General features: G+C 43.5%; 1 protein-coding gene across 1 annotated transcript in view; it reads left to right on the top strand.

The window, feature by feature from the left end:
• LOC144771880 (interleukin-1 receptor-like 1) overlaps window positions 1-20,893 on the top strand; it is a 417,138-nt gene that overhangs the window by 150,109 nt on the left and 246,136 nt on the right. Inside the window, exon 3 of the mRNA XM_078656126.1 lies at window positions 2,241-2,475. Within this exon, the coding sequence (XP_078512252.1) occupies window positions 2,241-2,475 (235 nt within the window). The remainder of the gene's footprint in view (window positions 1-2,240; window positions 2,476-20,893) is intronic.

A 20,893-nucleotide genomic window follows, 5' to 3' on the forward strand; every position in this document is an offset into this window, starting at 1 on the left:
TGACAATTACTCTTGTTAATGTGACCTAGTTATGCTAACTGAACCACACCACACGTTAGGCATTATTTTTCAAATGATATAATTCACTTCTACAACTGTTCCCCTGGAAACCTTCTTCTTGTGTGTTACAGCCATTTCTTCAAGTAGCATGTTTGCTTATGTTTCCACACCTGCGTTTATGGTGTTCCTCATTCTCTGTCCTTAAATTAATTTGCAATTATTTTTGATGGTATCCCTCCTTCTCTTTAGTTAAATTAATGTACCACAGTCTTCTGTCTTGTTTGTTTCATTAAATGTTGAATTTGTGGAGGGAAATTATTTCAGGGCTGGTGTATGAATAAAAGTGCTTTATCCTGATTAGTATTTTATAGTTTTTCCGTGTTTGTGACAGTTTGTTTGTTCATATGAATATTATTCAGTATCCTGCCAATTTTCAACTTTAGAAATGGGAAGGGTCAATAAGGAAACGTGTCAACATTTACTCGAAATAATCTGATATCCATTTGGCAATTACTGTGTAACCGTCTCCTCCTTTCTCATATATTTGTTATACTCCCCTTGTCTCTTGTTGGGTCTTTGCTAAATCAGGTCCTACTTTATTAACAATAAAAGCATATCTACACTGGTGCTTTCAATATGGAACCCTTGTAAATTATCCATTGTCCCTTCCCTTACCTCTTTTTATTTTATCCGGAAAATCTATTTCTGGATGTTTTCATAGTTGTTTTACAATAAGGTCTACTTTTTTCATATTGGAAGTCCAAACTTGAAAATACAGAGGACAAAAAACTATTTTACATTCTTCAGCAAAGCATATGTGTCTACGTCGTAACCTATGCTGGCTATTGATAAGCAGGGGCTAGAAAAAAATAACAACCTTTTGTAAAATCACAGCGCTGGATGTACTAATCATTATTCTTGAAATACTGGTCTCAATTTGTGACCAGTATTTTTAGTTACCAGTGCAGTATTTTGCAAGCCTATCTATTTACTAATAGACTGGTTTGAAAAATACAGAATCATAGTGGGTTGTAATACGATCTACCACATGAAAATTAAAGAGGTAGGTCGCAAATTGCCACCCACTACGATTCAAATATTTTTTAAGAGTACGCAATGGTCTACTGAACCACTCCCTACTCTAAAAAAAAATATTTTGTTAACATTCACAAATGGGAAACTGTCTCCAGGGGCCTCTTCCCCTTTGTGAATGTTGACAATAGACTCCCGTTCTCTTTTGTGAATAGGTTTCCCCTACTTTTGTGTAGTCTGTAAATCATTAATGTTTTGCAACAGTATTTTGGTCACAAAACATTAACCGCTTTACCGCGGTGCAAATTCCACCACGGTACGGAGGTTTGAAAGAGTGGGCGGGGCGCGTCGGCCAACGGGCGTGCGCAGCACTAGCCATGTAGTGCTCGTGACGGCCGTTGGCCGACAGAAGCAGCGAACAGGTTAATAAATGCCATTCCAAACTGGTATTTGGAAGGGATGCCCTAAACACACCTATTTGAAATACTGATTCAGCATGTATATTACTGATTACAATTTGTCCTTTTTTTTTACCAAAAGGCCATTTTGCGATTGCAGACACTTCTGATTTTGCCAATCGGACCCTGTGTGACTGTATAAACTCTTACGAGACCTGGTCCACAGTCCACATTCTTCATCCTGGCCTGAAACCAGGCTGAGGATCATTGAGTGATATTTTTTCTCAAAGAAATTCTTGATCAATGCTGCACTGCATCTGGTGTATTTTTAGAGAGTGGTAGATATGGCAAGATAGCTAAGTGAGTTGAGCGTTAGCAAATGAAAAATACAATTAGTTTGAATACATGCAAGGCAGACTCATCCTTCCTAAATCATTGAATTGAGAATCATTACATTGATTAATAGTAACGCCTGCCATTTACAGCACTTAGAAAATACAGAAGTGCTGTGAGAAGGTCTACATAAAACAAGTTACTAATTTAACTAAACTGTGTCAATTAATTGAGTTACATGTATTTACAAGTTTTCTCCGCTGTATAGGTAATGGCGTGAGGGAAAAATGGTGGGCAAATAGTCTAATTTCTGAATATCCGAGCATTTCTGGATCTCTGCATTTGATTGCCTCTACCACATTTGAACAAAGCATCCATCAACTGAGCACAATGTGGAGACAATATAAATAAAATACTTGCCTAGGGCTTTTTGCATGGAAAGCTACATATTATTAAACATATATTATTTATTTACAGTTAATTCAACCACATGGCAAAGCGTTCAAACATTTCAAGTCATGGAAAATGAGGCTTTTGTGATAACAGAGGAGTTCGACCCGGAAGAAGATGGTGACAATTTCAGCTGGTACAATGAACGTACTAAGCAGAAAATTACAACCGAAGAAGGAGAGAGAGTGCACTCCTCTGTTGAAAAGCTTTGGTTTCTACCGACTACAATAAATGACACCGGAAGCTACATCTTTATTGCCTGGTATGTAAGATACACGTATACAATTGGTGCATGTGCCATAAATTGCACAATTTTCGAGTAGTACTAGTAACAATTATAGTAATAAAGGAGGGTTTAGGTACTTCTCACCCCACATATTTATTTATAAATAGTGAAAGTGGCATGTTGTCTTCGTGGTGCTATCAACTAAAAGAACTCATCAACCATGCTGACACAAAGGAGATAAAGCATTGGTATAGAGCAGAGGTCTTCAAACTTTTGGATGCCGAGACCCCCCTGTCAACATTTTGAGGTGTAAAGAACCCCTCCTGACAAAAATGTCTAAACCTGTAGGCAGGGCTACTGGAATTATGAGGCAGTTGAGGACCAAATTACGGGTCAGGCTTGACTAAATTGTGTGGGGAAAAAATGTAAATGATGTTATGTGATGCCGCGTATTTTGGGATAGCATTGCTTCATTATTTTGAAATTAATTTTTTACACATAGTAACACTGAGGAAAGATTTCACCCCATCAGTACCTGTTTATAACCAAAATAACGCAATTGACATCAGAAAGATTTATAGTCAACCTTTGTGAAGGGCCTTCCACTCCGCAGGAATATATTCTGCCACATTAGAAGCTCACCTGGCCCTGGCCGGGAGAAGCAGGGGTCCCTTAAATCCCTGGCAGTTTTGTGCAGAGTTAAGCAGTTTACCTATGCAGTTTTCTTCTCACCCCCTCCCTTCCATCCCTCTCTCCTCTCTCAACCCCGGATCCCTCTCTCACTTTGCAGGCCATTTTCTTTCACCCCATTTTACAACTTCTGAACTCTCCCCATTCAACCTCTCACTCCACCTTTAATCACCTCTTGCCATTCTGTCTTTTCACTGCCCTCATCTCTAACAGTCTTTCGCATTTATCTCATGGCCTCTCTGGCCCCGTCATCACCCGTTCCCCACAGCACTTCTCATTCACCTCATCTCTCCATTCAACTTTTTGTCTATTTGTATCTTACACCTCTCCGGTCCCCCCATTCATCTTTCACATCTCTCCTTTGTTCTAACAGAAGCCCTCACCTTTGACTCACACTCACTTCTAGCGTGTCCACACTTCTCTTCTGCAATTTACATTTATCCTCATCCCTGACCTCTTCAATCAAATTCTCTCACTCCCTTGCTGTCCTCTCTCATCCTCTCATCTCTCCTCACCAAGCATACGGGTCGGACCTGTATGCTCCTCTCAGCCTGTGCCATTCTGCTTATTGTTCCCTAATTCAAGAAGGCATGAGTTGTCTGTCTCGCTGTTTTGGTGCAGGCCGCGCAGTTATGGGACTTGCACCCTCCTTTGCTTCGCTCCACCAAGAATCAATTATCCTTTCGGAAGATATAAAAACCTTTCTCTATGCTCTGTAGGTTACCCCATTTGGCTGGTTCTCCTTCTCCTTCTGTGTTTCTCATTTGCCTTCAGGCAGCAGATGGTTATTAGCCCCAGGTCATCTTTAGGTAACAGTAGCGCACTACACATGTAAATAATAATAATCGGCAGAAGCAGGGAAGCCACTAGACCAGAACTTCTGTGGGGGGGGGCGGCTAACACTCCCAGCCGCTGGTTGCACATGGCCTTTTTTTGGTGCCCCACCCCCGTTTCCTCCTTCTCCATGAATTCCCTCACTACCACTCACCAACAATGCACCTCATCTCACTATAGCACCTTTCTGACAAACATTTCATTTTTTCATAGTGCTACTCATAGTTTACTCACACTCATTTCTCTGATCTGCATGGTATATATTCTTTGTAACAGGCACATTAACCCTCTGCACTGTGTGGGTGACAAAAGTGCCCATTTGAGTGCACGGTGAGCGATGCAACAGTGTGAGAGTAGGGTGAGAGGAGTGAGTGAGGTGGCCATACGAATTTGGGTACGGATGCAAGTTCAGCAGTGAGGGGGACAGGTGAGTGAAGGCTCACATGAGTGCAGGATGAGTAGTGTGCTTGTGTGACTGCAGGGTGAGGTATAGGGTGAACAGCGCAAGTGCATTGTGAGTGCAGAGTAATCACTATGAGTGCAGGGTGAGCATGTGAATGGTGTGAGTGCATGGTGATCAGTGTGAGTGCATTGTGATCGCTATGAGTGCAGGGTGAGTATAAAAGTGAAGGGCGTGAATGAGGAGTGAGTTGTCTGAATGTAGGGTGCATTCCCAGACACTTGAAGTAACTCAGCATGTTATTGACAGCGGCGTAGGGTTTAAGATCTAAGTTAAACTATTGCTATTATGGCATTAATCAGGGATCGAGGGTGGAGGAAATAAATAAAGTGCTGATCCTGCAACAAACTTCCAGTCTTATGGTAAGGGGTGCCAGCAGATTATTTTTATGGCCCAGTTGGTACAAAAATAAGCAGTCACCTAAAGCTGTATTTTAAGCAATTATATGTGCATACTTTGAACAGCAAATATAATTATAGAGCACTTTGAATTGTGTTTTAGGACTGCCTCAATAATCCATGACTGATAATTAAAGAGAACAAAGACAGAAAATTCACATACTGGATGAATACATACTTTTTTATTTATAAATCTATTTAGTGTCAAGAGGAGGTCTCTGCAGGCTCTTTAAACAACACATGCAGGCATTTTACTTTTGGCAACCCTACTTTGTATTCCTTTTCATGAAATGCATTCTCACACGACAGCAGTAAATGTAAAATACAAATGTAAGGAATAGGCAGAGTGGGACCCAGGGGATACTGGAATCAGGAAAAAAACACTAAGCCTCTGTAACCAGTTTACAAAGGCATGTAAATATGTAAATGGTCTTTAAAGACCTGTGAAAAACTCTGACGGGCGTGCCGGAGATAAGACTCCAGACACTGCCCAGCTGAGGCCCCAGCAGCTCGAGTAGCACTGCAGCAGCCCGGGCTGAGACACAGGACGGGGGATGAGGGGGTTGAAGCCCTTGGGCCTGAGCAGAAGTGTGACTGTGAATGTGTGACCCCCTTTGCATTGCTCCACGGCCCCCCCGGGGGTCGCGCCCCGTAGTTTGAAGACCTCTGGTATAGAGGGTGGCGCAAAAAACATTTTAGCCAGCTGAACAACAGGTCTGAGGAAACGAGTACAGAAGCAGGTAGAAGGAGGACTAGACAGAAATTTGCTTGAAGAAATTAGTTTTTAGCAGTTTCCTGAATTTTTGAACCGCGGTATAAATGGGTACAGACAAAGATAGGGACCTCCACATGGATAAGCCTTAACATGAAACATCATTCATCCAATGTTCTTGTAATACGTTTGAGGGAATGGCTGCATATTAAAGATTGAAAGACATTAAGGGGCATATGTACAAGCCCCTATCGCCACGGGAACGTCACTTTTTGTGTCGTTCCTGTGGCGATAGGGGCCTTGCCTTATGTGCAAGGCAACGTTAAGCCACTTAACGTGGCTTAACGCTGCCTTGTACATAAAGCACACTTTCACGCTATGTTTAGCGTGAAAGGGGCGTGCAGTGGGTGTTGTGGTGGGCATTCCGCTGCAACACCCATTGTATTTGACGATGCCCCCTATGTACAAGGGTGGCGTACAGGAGGCAGCACAAAATTTAAGACCAGTAAAAGCCTGCTCTTAAGGTGAAGAAATGAGGAGAAATGCATTATTATTCCTCGTTTTTGCTTTTCCCTTGTGTACTGCCTTGTGCAGCACACATGGAAAAAGCAAAATGCCATTGTTTGTTTATGTACAGGAAGGTGTCCCTTCATATACATAAACAAACCTTTTTAAGAATGCCAATTTGTAACTTTCATGTGTGCTGCATGAAGCAGCACACATGAAAGTTACAAAATGGCAATTTAGGATTGGTTAAGTGCAAGAAGGGACACCTTCCTATACATAACCAATCCTCCCCTGCACACAGACACCCTTGCACTCTGGTGCAAGGGTGTCTGTGTTGGCACTAAGTTGTGAAAATTAGCGCCATCACAGGGGGAAAAGCAAGGCTGCACCACATCCTTGTAAATGTGGTGCAGCCTTGCGTTTCCGAAGTGGCGGAGTGTGTCCTTAAGCCCAGGAGGCTAACGACACCTCCTCCCCTCCTCGTACATATGGCCCTAAAAATCTGGTGGGAAGAAGAGGGAAAACTGGGCATATAATCCAGAGCTTTGCCGCAGACTTTCAGTGCTGGTGTGATGAGAGCATGGTGTTTAAGGCTGAACAAGATGAGCAGGATGGCTCTGGGATCTTTGGAGTTTCAATATTCATTGGCGAGAGAATCTAGCGTGGAGGCCATTTCAATAGTAAATGTGAGAAAATGGTTGATAAATAGCTGGGGAATGTTTTTCTTCCAGTAAACATAAGCATTTTGTCCAACACATTTAAATTATTTGGCTATGAAAAGAAGAAAATGCGTACTGAACAATAACTTGTTTTGAAGTTTGGCTCATTAACTTCTCCACCATTGTGTTACGCACCCCCAAACAGCACTGAAAAGACAGAACCCATTCACACCTACCCACTTACATGCTGCTGGAGCTTTAGGTGTTTTTTTTAACAATCAGCGACCACACAACTAAGGGAACTTGGTAAAGCTATGTGGGCGGTAGTCATGATATACTTGATGCCAGTTGATTTATTTTCATTTTAAAACTGCACCACAGCACACTATATGACATGATGCGGCTGCTTTCATACTATGTGAAACACCCACCCTATACTGTTTTGTGTACCCAGAGCACATTAACATTGCCTGCACCGTGCTGCCTGCTTCGGCCTCTCAGTCAATATAAAAAGGTGTTCACAACTCCAACCCACACACAGCCTCAAAATGTTCCCATTGCACGCTACAAATCATGTCCAACACTGGTGCTTCAGAAGAAACATCATAGGCACACAAAGTAGAAAACAGCAGGTCTAAGTAAGGGGGAGTTGCACCACTTCATACACTCTCTAATGTTTAGTTTAGAAATTCTCAAAAGGGGTGGGATACTTTCAGAATGTGGTGAGAGAGGTTGGTTTCCATAACTTTGTTGGTAGGGGGCCAAGATATGGTTGTGCGAAGGATTGCTGTAGCTGAGAGCTTATTCTAAATTTGGTGACATCAAGAAATAGGGTGTCCTGGTTTGTGAAACCTTGCAAGCCATCAGGGATGACGAGCAGACCCAACATCTATCAGTGAGCTGTTATTATGAATAGCTTTATAATCTAGACAGGCAGAATTTGAACTGGATTGTTTACTGATTGGGATCCACTGAAGGTTGTCATCTGGGGGAGCTGAGCATTGTGTATGTATAGAATCTATATATAGAGTACACATATTGGAAATTTGGTTTCTGGTTGGCAGAAGTATGCACCCTGTCCAAGCAGAAACCACAATCCTTGTCAGGGTAAGTCAGATACACACCATAAATTAACCTGCGCTCACCCTCTGAAGCTTGGCACAGACCAGGAAGGCTTAACTTAAGACAGAATGTGTAAAGTATTTGTGCAAGGCAATAGGCAACACACAGTAATGCAATAAAAACACCACATAAAGACTCCACAGCATGTTAGAAAAATAGATATGCATTTTATAAATAAAACAAGACCAACATGACAAATATCCAATAAGTAGAAGTCGAGATATGAATTTTGTAAAGTTTAAATGTAAAAGTAGCACTTAGAAGCAATAAACATTATTTTTTGATTTCAAAAGGTTTTATTGGAAATTTCAGTACAACCAATTATGCTGTGTATACATTACATATGCAGGTGAGCGTACATCAGAACAAAAGTAAGAACATATAATAAAAAGGTGACGGTCAGCGGCAAATGAATGGTTAACCATGATGGCGATTGTTATCATTCAGAAGAGTGTGGGTATTATACGAGTATCATAATTCAACCAAGAAGCCTAAATGAGATGTAGCCCTAAGAGGTGACAGAAAGAAGGAGAGGAAAGGAAAGCGAGGATAGTCGTAGTTAAGACGAAGAAAGAGGTAAGGAGAAAATAAACATTATTGAGGGTTATCTGGTCAGGGCAAAGTTAAGAGCTCAGGCAGACTCCAATGCAGCATGGGCCAGATACAGGAGTCTCCCACTGAACAAAGTACCTTGATCCTGGTCGCAACAGCGAGATGTGGGGTAGAGGTGAGAAATACATCGGTGTCGATCCTATAGTTGGGGTAATAAGTCAATTTTCTTCACGCAGTGATGCGCCAGTTCTGAAGACGATGCGCCAAGTGTAGAGGTGTTACTTCCATAGGCAATGTGCTGGGTTTCTCCACACAGTTAAGGGGATAAGTTGATCTTCCCACACTGCAGCAGCAGCGATGCAGCAGTTCCAATGTGTTGACGCTCTAGTTCCAAACGCGATGCACCGATACTGCTCCTGCAACTGCGACGATGCTTTGGATCAACTACACACAGACAGGGGAAGTTTTGGTTTGACTGGAGCAAGCAGCTGGGTTCAATTCCAATGGACCAGGCACAGGAGCAGGTGATGAGAGTTTGATGGTAATAAGTTCCAGAAACAGGAGACAAGTCAACAAGCCCTTAGAGATCACTCTGGGTTCAAGCAGAGTCCAGTTCTTCCTCAGGAGGGGCAGAGATTAGCAGGCAGTATGGCAGCATAATAGAAAAACAGTTCTTCCAGAGCAGCAGTCCAACAGAGTGACAGTCCTTCTAGCAGCACAGCAGTCCTGCTTCCTGACAGAGTTTCTTTTCAGGAACAGAGTGTCTGATTTGGTGAGGCCAGAGACCCAGTACTTATACCCAGTTGTGCCTTTGAAGTGGGGATGACTTCAAAGAAGGGTTTTTGACGTGCACAAAAGTAATTATTTCCTAACCCTGGCTCCAGACTGCCTACAGGGGGGCAATCAACCCTTTGTGTGGGGACAGGGCACTACCTATCAAGTGTGTCAGCTCCTCCTTTCCTTACTGCCCAGGATGAGCCATCAGGGTTTTGATTGGCACTCAAACACACCTAACCTTCTTTTGTGTGTAGCTGTCTAGAGGGAATACACAAAGTCACGCTGTCACCCACCCCTGACGCACATTGGAGACAGAGGGGCTGCAGGCACACAGAGCTTTAAGAGCAGAGAAATGCCAAATTTCGGAAAGTGGAATTTGCAAATTAGTAATGTTTAATCCCACTTTACCAGTAAAAAGGATTTATCATTACCATTCCAATATTATCAAAAATGACAGAGCTACTCATTCTCAAACAGGAGTTATAGCTTAAAAGTATAACAAGGAATTCACAATATTAACATATGAGAGGAGTATGCCTCACAGTAGTGGAAAACTAATTTAGTGGTTTTTCACAACCAGGACATGCAAAACTTAAAAGTACATGTCTTACCTATTACTTACACAGCACTCTGTCCTAGGGCCTACTTAGGGCCTACCTTAGAGGTGACTCATGTATAATAAACAGGAGTTTAAGGCTTGGCAAGGGTTTTAAATGCCAAGTCAACATGGCAGTGTAAACAGCACATGCAGGTTCTACTGAGGCATGTTTAAAGGGCTACTTACGTGGGTGGCACAATCAGTGCTTCAGGCCCATTAGTAGCATTTAATTTACAGGCCATGGGCACATGTAGTACACTCTACTAGGGACTTAAAGATAAATTAAAAATCCCATTTGTGGATAAGTCAATGAAACAATGTTTAGAGTAGAGAGCTAATGAACTTTAGCACTGGTTAGCAGAAAAGGCAACACGTTTGGGTTGACCCTTCAGAGAGGGCCATTTTAAAACAACACACATATGGAGAGAGTGAATATATGTGCAGTACATAGAGCTGCATGTATGTTTTAACAAGTTTTAGGATCTCACTCTCTTAGATTGCCAAGGCTGTGTTGGCCCGAATTATTTATTTCCTATTACCCACAACAGCGAAAGCTTTTCACAAGAGTTGAATAACAACATGAATAAAATAATTAATTACTTTGAATTCACAGTAACTCCTCTACCTTAAGTAAATACCTCTAAGCACTATGTGGGACAGACACCCTAAACAGAGCTTACATCATACATTTACCATCAGCTCTCAAACCCCATGGAATTGGGACTTTGTTGTGGTTTTACAACCCCACACATCAATTCCACATTCCATGATGTTGAACTTGTAATTTCACAGTATTAGGTGGACTTACCACACAGTACCTGTAAATTCAAATTTGTGCGGTAAATCACCCCAGTAGCATGCAACATGTAATTGGAACCATAGTCAGGAAAAGACAAGCAGTCAGCTCAGAAACTATTCCTTTTCTAACCTCTGTGTTTTCTTCAACAAAAAAACTAATTAAATTTGCACAAAGCTCTTGGCTCAGATCCTGAAATATTTCAAACACTTCCTTTGATGTTTTAGATGACTAAATCTTGCAGGAAAATCATATTTTTGTTTCCCACAAATGAAAGTTTATGTTCATTGAGCTGGTTTTAGTATCTTAGCTCATAATGACGGCAGTATTGCACATGCCAATAATCTGATGAGTATTTAATCAAGGCTTAATGACCTTTCAGAAGCTTCGTCAATAAATTGGAAGATACTTTTATGGCATAAAGCTGAGACCAAGCTTAACCTTGCACATTACTCTAGATACTTTCAGGTACTCTCAGCTTGAATCGAAAAAGAAATATCTCAATGATCAGACTATAACATGGAGAAAGAGTCAGGGAGGTAATTTCTCCATTTTCTATCAATGCATGCCTTATTTTTCGGGATTGCTCTAAGCCACGGTAATAATCAACCAAGCGAATCCATTCCTCTACTGATGGGGGAAAAATAATGACCCACTTTTTGCAAATTTCCCTCTTGCAAATAGAATCAAGAAGATTATCAGTGAGGCTTGTTCCTTCTGCATCTTAGCATATAAATCAGACTTGCTTCCACACCAGGGAGGACCTGGCCTGGCAGTTCGGGCTGGACTGTTCCCATTGGAAGCAGGGTCAAGACTGATTTGCATATGGCTGGGTTCAAACTGAAAAGGCATGGTGAGCAAAAAAATGATGCATTTAGGCCCAGATCTCTGTACTGGGGTGAATGTATGACATTGTTCTGCATTCTGTGCATCAATTGTTCTTTTTGCATTTGTCACCCCGAGTTGGACGGATATGCCCAGACGTGGGTCCCGTGCTTTCCATGCCACTGGAGTCAATCTATTCTAACTGATGAGGGGTGAAACCCTGAAACCGGTCCTAGGTTGCTTGTTTCCAGTCAGGGAGGACCTGGCCTGGCAGTTCGGGCTGGACTGTTCCCATTGGGCGCTGGGTCAAGACTGATTTGTATATGTCTGGGTCCAAACTGGAAAAGCATGGTGTGCAAAAAAAGATGGATATAGGCTCAGATTTTTCCACTAGGTTGAATGTATGATATTGCTCTGCATTCTGTCCATCAATTGTTCTTTTTTTCATTTGTCAGCCCGAGTGGGAAGGGTATGCCCAGAAGTGAGTCCCATGCTTTTCATGCCTTTGGAATCAAGCTATCCTGGCTGATGAGGGTGAAACCCCAAAACCGGTCCTAGGATGCTTGTTTCCAGTCCAGGGAGGACCTGGCCTGGCAGTTAGGGCTGGACTTCTCCCACTAGTCGCAGGGTCAATACTGATTTGCATATGGCTGGGTCCAAACTGTAAAGTCATGGTAAGCAAAGAAACGATGGATATAGGCCCAGATCTCTGTACTGGGGTGAATGTATGACATTGTTCAACATTCTGTCCATCAACTGTTGTTTTGCATTTGTCACCCTGAGTGGGATGGGTATGCTCAGACGTGAGTCCCATGCTCTCCACACCACTGGAGTCAAGCTATCCTGGCTGAAGACGGCTGATAGCCAGAAACCGGTCCTAGGATGCTTTATTCTTTTCCAGGAAAGACATGGCTTGGCAGTTCGGGCTGGACTGTTCCCATGAGGCACAGGATCAAGGCTGATTTGCATATCGCCATGTCTGAACTGGGGTGGTGTGGAGTGCAAAAAAACAATGGATTTAGGCCCAGACCTCTGTACTGCGCTGAATGTATCACAGTGTTCAACATTCTGTCCATCAACTGTTGTTTTGCATTTGTCACCCCGAGTGGGATGGGTATGCTCAGACGTGAGTCCCATGCTCTCCACACCACTGGAGTCAAGCTATCCTGGCTGAAGACAGCTGATAGCCAGAAACCGGTCCTAGGATGCTTGATTCCGGTCCAGGAAAGACATGGCTTGGCAGTTCGGGCTGGACTGTTCCCATGAGGCACAGGGTCAAGGCTGATTTGCATATGGCCATGTCTGACCTGGGGTTGTGTGGAGTGCAAAAAAACGATGGATTTAGGCCCAGATCTCTGTACTGGGGTGAATGTATGACATTGTTCAACATTCTGTCCATCAACTGTTGTTTTGCATGAGTTTCAGGAAGGTCACGATAACCGATTCCCGGAGGGATTTCGGCAATTCCCCTTTATCTAGTGCTGTGGTATATATCGCCACCAGTCTGGGGATCAACAAGGGGGAGTAGGTCTTGTAGTATTCTAAGGGGAGTCCGTCTAGACCCGGTGCTTTATTGCGGGCTAACGCATGCAGGGCAGGGGTGATGTCTGCTGGTTGTATCCTCTCCTCTAGTGATGTCCTATCTTCCCTCGTGATCTCGGGAATCACCAAGGGAGTAAGAAAGTGGTCAATTATGCCCTGTTCAATGGGGGCTGGATACCTATATACCTCCGAGTAGTATTGGTGAAATGCCGAAAGAATCTGGTCCTGGGACCGTACTAGGTTACCGTGGGGATCTATCACCTCAGTTATAGGCTTCACGTCACTGTCCTGTTTGGTTAACCATGCCAGCAAGGTACCCGTTTTGTCTTGTTCCCTGTGCATTCAGGTTGCATATGATCTGAAGTTGTAGCGTTGGAGGTCGACGCAGGCTGTCGTGTAGTCTGTCCTGGCCTTGGCTATCTGTGTCACTAACTCTTCCGAGAGCACGTCCTGTTTAGTAACAGTGGCAAGGTGCTTTTCAGCTTTGGTGAGTGCTTGCTCTAGCGTTCGCCTTACTCACACTATTTGTGTGATGCATTCTCCCCGGACTACCACCTTGAATGTGTCCCATTCTATTAATGTGGAGGATGCTGTTACTGCATTGTTTGTGAAATATTCCTCTATACTCCTCCATCGGTCATGTTTGAAGACTGGATCTGCTAGACAGTCCAGAGGGAGATGCCATGTTGGGACCAGGGGGTGCGGGGGTCTCCAATTTAGTTGCAGTACGTGAGTGTCATGGTCTTGGAAATAAACCTCCCCGAGTAATCTGTGTGGTGCACCTTGGGCAAGACTGCCGCCGAACATAAGAAGCGATCCAAACGGACCCGAAGGTTATGTGGGATGAAGTGGATTGAATACAGTTTTGTCTGCGGATGCTGCATTCTCCATGCATCGGTGAGTGCCCATTGTTTGATCCAAAATTGAAAGCACTCTGTTTGCTTCTGCGCAGCTGAATGTGTGGGTGGAGGGTGGTAACGATCGAGTGCGAGGTCTAACGTGCAGTTGTAGTCACCAACTAATATCCAAGGTATGGAGGTAAATTGAGCAAGGACCCCAGTAAGGCATTCCCAGTACTTGTCCTGGTCTATGTTCGGGGTGTATATACTTCCCAGCAATATCGAGTGTCCATCTAAAAGGCTCTCTATTAGGGCATACCTGTCTTCCTTGTCCACCACCCGTCTAAGTTCCTGGAAGGGGGTCCCCAGTCGGATCCAAATTAGTGCTCCCGTGCGTAGGAGGAGTATGCCGCTGCACATATGGTGCCGCACCATTTGGACTGTAGTTTGCCTAGCTCAGTGCTGGTGAGATGTGTCTCTTGGAGGAACACGATTCGGATATTAATGTCACTAATAAGAAAAAAATTGAAAAATAGCTGCAGTTTAGGATGTAAAGGTTAGTAATCCTAGCACTGGCAAAATCCTGTTAAAATGAGAGCATATGATTTAAACTCAACATGGCTCCGCACAATGTAATTAGATAGGATACCACGGCATTGTCAACATTAGCAAGCATAAGGACTGTTACTTATGCAGGTTTTAAAATTAGTGGTACATAGTAAAAGTGTAGCATATTGGCAAGAGAGATAAGTATACATAGGATAAAATAGAGCATACACTAGGCAAAGACATATTATAGATAAAGGTTAGGAAAAATAATAATAAATGCACCTTTCACTTTTAAATAAAAGGAACACAGTAATGTTGTGCAGAACAAATGTACAAAGCGTACATTAGGTGTGCGTGCCACCGCAGACTAATAGAAGTAAAGGCACGCTCTTTTAGCCCCACAGGCGCGGTCACACGGCAGGCATAAAGTAATGGTGGACTAAATCATGTCCAACACAACTTGCACGTAGGGTGCAAATAAAGATTAACGTTCACAATAGTTTAGGAGGTAATCCCAGCACTAAAAGGTGTAAACAGAGTTGAGCAATTACTTGTTCAAAACAAGAAAATGTACGTAATAGGAGATTGCGATGCAACACCCCAATAAAGTTTCAAATAAAGATTAACCATCACAATAGTTTAAGATGCAAGAAACAATGCAATCATAGCACTAAAAAGTATTAACAGAATTGAGCGCCCGAAAAAGCCCAGAACACATTCAAATTTTTAAAATGAGAGCTAAATAACTTGCTCACAACACGAAAATATACATAAGCACCTAAATGGCTCCTCACACCAGTTTAGGATGCTCTGCGCAAAGCAATACCAGCACAAACACAATTGAGCACCTTAATTGCACAGCACAATTAAATCAAACTTCAACACAAATAAATAGGTTTGAGCTCCGTAATGGCTCAGCACCAGCATGCGTATACAAAACAGCACAATAGTTTAGGGTGTCAGCATACAGAAATCATAGCACTAAATAACCATAAATAACTTACCACTAAATTTCAAGTAAAGTTTCAAACTAGTGTGAGCACAATCATAATAGATAAAAGAAGAATTGGGTAAACAAAACACAACTCCTACACCAAGAGTATGAATAGTTGGGGATGTAACATAAAAGATCCCAGCACTATAAAAAACACAAATCAGAATCAACAAAATACATAGCTAAATAAGTAAAAACACAGCCAAGACAATGCATGCATCCATCTTCAATTGCATACTAACAAATGTAGGAAACCATTCAGTAATGTAATGCTCAATTGTACTATAGCATGGCAAAAACATTTACATGCAGGCAGCAACCAAACACAAACACCCTTAATTTAATTTTTTTTAAATTCAGATTGGCAAAAGGGAACATAATGAAATGCAATCAATCAATAAACCAGGCAGAAAATAAGAAAAATGGCACCGGTACATGAACCTGGTACCTGAATGTTCTATAGCAAGTTGCTGACTTTTCAGATAAATGGAACACAGTAGTGCCCTGCAAAATAAACATTTAAAACATACATTAGTTGTGTGCCACTGCAGATTATTAGGAATATTTACACAATAAAAAAAAGGCACCATCTTTGTTGGAAAATCATGAAGGTGTGCACATCACCGTGTGCAAATAGCGCTGAAGAAAGAAGGCCAAACTATAAGTATATTAGTAAAATAAATACCGTTATCGCAAGGAAGTAGGTGGCACTCCGTAATCCAGGCAATAATACTTGTTGCCAGGATACCAGACAGCCAAAACCTAAATAAAAATGGCCGCTATGCATGGTCACGCTCCGTGACCTCAGGCGATGACGAGATAGCTTGTACCATAGGCTCGAGGTTGTGTTCCATGGACTTGAGGAGGAAAACATCATGGAGGAGCTCAATATGAATGATTCTCCGAATGCTAGGGCTGCTTGAAAGATGCAGATCGAGGAGATTTACCAACCGTCACTCAAACTGGTAAGAGCATTGTTGATTCTAATTAGTATAGGCAATGCTCTTCAGACACAGTTCCACTCGTTGTAAAGTCAGGGAAAACGATGTCCTCAAGTAAATGCCTGTTTGAAGGAACACACATAACTTTGAGCACAAAATGAAAACATCCAAACTCAGTGGTGGAGCTGTAGAAGTGATACAGGCACACTCGTTCACAAGTTAGCTGGATGGCTCACTAACAGTAGACAGGGTGTTCCTTTAAGTGTGAGCCAGATTGATTCAGCAAGAGATAAACAATGCTTAATTAGCACAAGTCCTTATTGACGCTAAATTAATTATCATTAGGCAGCGTCAGATGACATGCCCTGGGCTGAGGCTGTCAAGATACGGACTCCCACGCAGTCCAAGTAGCACTTATGTAAGTAGAAAGTTTTTGAACAGCAGGTTGGCATACATAGCAAAGGCAGACAAAGGATAGTCAGCAGCAGAACAGTCACTCACAAATAGGCTGACTCACTAGCAGTAGACTAGGTAGTCCTTTAAGTATGTGCCTGAGCCTGTTGCAGATAATTTAGAAGTAAGGTTGCTTCAGCTATGGTTATGACAATGCTCTGGGTTGAGACTGTCTGTTGGAATCAGACACCAGTGGGGCACCCAGATGCAGGAAAGTAATTTTAAACGTTTCGCTTCTTGTCTTTAGGTGCAATGATGACCTCTTAAAATTCAGTGAAGTCCTTTTCTTTCAAAATGCGTCCTTTTTAGCTCGTTGCCAGGGTAGAATCTAATAAAAGTGTCAGACTCAGTAAATGCTGTATCCAAGATGTAGTTTTATTTCCAAGTTGAAGGCACATGATAAGCAGTACAATAATCCAAAGTAGTATGGTACAAATCGGAAAGCCCCACCAAGAGCAGCAGCCCTGCTGCTCAGCCTTCATAGATAAACTGACAGATACACTTGAACATACACAGAGGCAACATTCCTTAACATCACAGAGTCTGACTGAGCAGCAGAGGACAGGACACAGGGAAAGGACAAAGTAGAGCAGAAGGCAAGATGCCACATAAATCTATCCTGGATGATGAAGGTTGAAACCCCGAAACCGGTCATAGGATGCTTGTTGCCAGTCCAGGGAGTACCTGGCCTGGCAGTACGGTCTGCAATTTTCCCACTAGTCGCAGGGTCAATACTGATTTGCATATGGCTGGGTCCAAGCTGAAAAGTCATGGAGGGCAAAAAAAATATGGATTTAGGCCCAGATCTCTGTATTGGGGTGAATGTATGACATTGTTCTGCATTCTGTCCATCAATTGTTCTCTTTGCATTTGTCACCACAAGTGACAAATGCAAAAAGAAGTGGGTGGGTCCCATGCTTGCCATGCCACTGGAATCAAGCTATCCTGGCTGATGAGGGGTGAAGCCCGAAACCGGTCCTAGGATGCTTGTTTCCAGTCCAGGGAGGACCTGGCCTGGCAGTTCGGGCTGGACTATATCCATTGGGCCCAGGGTCAAGACTGATGTGCATATGCCTGGGTCAAAACTAGAAAGGCACGGTGATTAAAAAAACGATGGATTTAGGCCCAGATCTCTGTACTGGGGTAATCCTTATCCAATCCAAATAATATCAAGGAGCAGCTTACCTTGATTTTCTGACCAACAATTTCAGATAGGATCTGACTTACTTTCTTCCAGGAGGAAGTTAACTCTGGCCAGCTTTTAATTTATAAATACCACATAAATGCATGCATACAACAAAAGGACACAGTTTACAGCTCAACTAAACACATCAATGCAACATATTTGCATTTTTCACTATTGTATTTTTGCTATGTTGTATTGTGTTGTTTTGCTTTTGTTATGCTTTGGTGTATTATTGTGTTGTGTTCTGGGTTGTGTTGTACATTGTTGCGCTGTTGTGGTGATTTGTTGTATTTTATTGTTAGGCTGTTTGTTGCTAAGTGCAGTTGTGTAGGTGGTTTGAAAGTGGTGGTTGATGCATTGCTGTGTTGTTGTGGTGATGTACTGGGTTCTTATATTGTTTTTGTACCTCAACAACTATATGTTTGCAATAATGTGCACAGTCATTCTTACCATATACTACCATCGCAACAAACCAACTTTCTTGTCACAGTGGTACGAGGTATTCTCAGCAAACACGATAGCTATTTACCGCCAAGGTCAAGTAATGGCGAACATAAAAGCAGGTTTTATGATCTGGCCCTAGGAATTATTATGTAGCAAGGAAACAACGTTTGAGAGAAGATGTGAACAGTATTGTTAGCACATCAAAAGTACCAAACACCCCCCAATGACCTATATTGCTTTACAAAGGCTAACTATCTGCAACCACATTCATCGGGACTGTTAGACCTGTCTGGCCTTTTGCGTAGTCCCTCCAAGTTATTATTTATTTTGTCCCCTTTTTGCCCCTCATGCCCTTATTAATTTTTGTGTCCACTAGATTTTTCAAGGTGTTGGTCTAGGGGATAGGTGTTCTTTCACCCTCATAGCTTTTCACCTCAGGCCTAGAGGCCTTTTCTGACAGGAATATAGTTGGAGTCACAAAATGGTGGCTACCAACTGTACTAACTGCCAAACCTAGAACCTGTCCCATAGAGTAGAATAGGGCGTTCCAGAACCTTCTGGTCCCTTCTGGACCCCTGAGGGTCAGCCTATAAAAGGCGGAATGCTGGACGGCCATTTTGTCTTACTGGAGAGAGTCAGCTAGAGGACAGGCTGTAGCTGAAGGTGGGGGTAGGATAGTCAGAGGGTTGTCCTATTGATTCACCACCCTTCCTCCCTTGGGTTACCTGACCTGACCCTGCTGATTTAGATGGCTGGAGACCCTGGGCGCCTGACCAACCCCTAGTCTAGAAATACAGGGGTGTGAAGAGGAGAAGGAGACTGCGGTGCTGCGGAGCGCAGTCCTCTGCCCAGTAGAGAGACTTTTATTGAGCAGTGCTTAGAAGAAGAAGGGTTAATCTTTGTGGCCCCTTGTGCAGTTGTCAACTGAATCCTGCCCCAGGTTGCCGTGACTTTCCCCTAGCAACAGAATCCCCCGGAGTTTCATCACTTACTCGCTGTGGCTGTATCTGTCTGTGGAGAGGGGCCAACCTTTGGAGGGGCGGACGCAGAGTGAACCTGAGCAGGGTTACCCCCGAGCCAGCGCCTGGTGAGCAGCGCAAGATCAGCGCTGTGGTCGCTGGTAATGTGAGTAGGGGAGAAAGGTAGCGAGGCATCGCTTGTCACAGAAGCAGCCCTGTAGTGCTTACCCCGGTCCCGGAGTGTGAGGAGAGCGAGGGGAGGCGCCAACGCGAGTGTGGAGACACTGCTCCCTCGCGCATGCCCCGTTGAGCCGCCGGGCTCTGTGAGGCGGAGCCGGCTGAGAAATAGAAGCGGAAGCGGCGCTTTCCTGCGCAGGTCAGCCTCGGCGGTGCCTGCCCGTGATTGTGTGGCCTGAAGCTGTGGAACTGGCAGCGGTATCGTCCGTTAATTAAGGGAATTGGTATCCCCGCTTTTCCCCGCGCCAGCACCGAGTGAGCAGCTGGCTGGGCGGGAAGTAGCGGACTCGGCAGCTGGGACTTCTGTGGAGCTTCAGATTAACAGCGACACGTGGAGACCTGGGAAGCATCGTCTCCACGTTACAGTAAGGAGAGCGTGGGGAAGGAGGGAAGACTGAGCCCTAGGAATTGACCTCCTCTACTCGAGAAGCAGAGGGGAGGGGTCCTTAAGAGTTCTGACAGAGAAGGGGGAAAGTGGTACTAGAGCTGACAAAGAAGTAACTTAAGCTCTGGTCATTCTTCCTCAACCGTGATACAAGCGGTGGGGAGTAGCCTGAGGAAACAAACTGCAAAGAGAGCGCTGATGGTGCCTGTTGTTTAAGTAAAGGTTCAAGTTCCTCATTGAGGCTGCTGGTGTCTATGTAGAATTCTGGTATATGTGAAACCTCTCAGCAACTGTGTACCTGATGGGGGGTTAGAGGTGCGGTGGGAGAAAAGTTTAGGGCACCTCATTGAAGTCAAATCTAATCAATCCTGGAGTCTAATTAAATGTACTATGGATGTTGATTAATGATATAAGTTAGCATTTCTGAAGGTATGGCTACTGATTTCATGTCAACTGTATGTACTGAGCTGTGATTTTTCCAAAGACATAAGAGTAATATTAATTCTCCTGACGGAATGTATAATACTAAATTGTGAATACTAAGAATAGGAGAACAGAAAGTATTTTTTATAAACCAGCTCTTATTTTTCCATACATTGGTGTAGCGTCATTTTTGTGTGTTATTGCGTTGATTTACTGCTGGGTGGTCTGCAACCTTCACATCTGTGCCTTTAGTGAATGTGTCTTACCCTAGGCCAGGCTACCCTAGGTGACCTGACATCCCAGGTTCCAACAAGTTGGTGGCAGCGGTGGGATTGCCGCCAGGTATTGGAGCAGTACTCTTCGTTGTTCTCCCTTGTCCCGGGAAGAACCCACCTCTGTACCCATGATGTGGACACAGGAGACAGCCCACCAGTGAAGTCGAAGACCTACCGGCTGTCCGACAAGGTGAAGGCTAGCATCCATGGAGAGGTTGCCAAGATGCTAGAGCTGGGAGTCATAGAACCTTCCAACAGCCCTTGGTCCAGTCCGGTGGTGCTAGTGCCAAAAGCCGC

This window comes from Lissotriton helveticus, chromosome 8 (assembly GCF_964261635.1).
Source record: "Lissotriton helveticus chromosome 8, aLisHel1.1, whole genome shotgun sequence".
NCBI classification, from domain to species: Eukaryota; Metazoa; Chordata; class Amphibia; order Caudata; family Salamandridae; genus Lissotriton; species Lissotriton helveticus.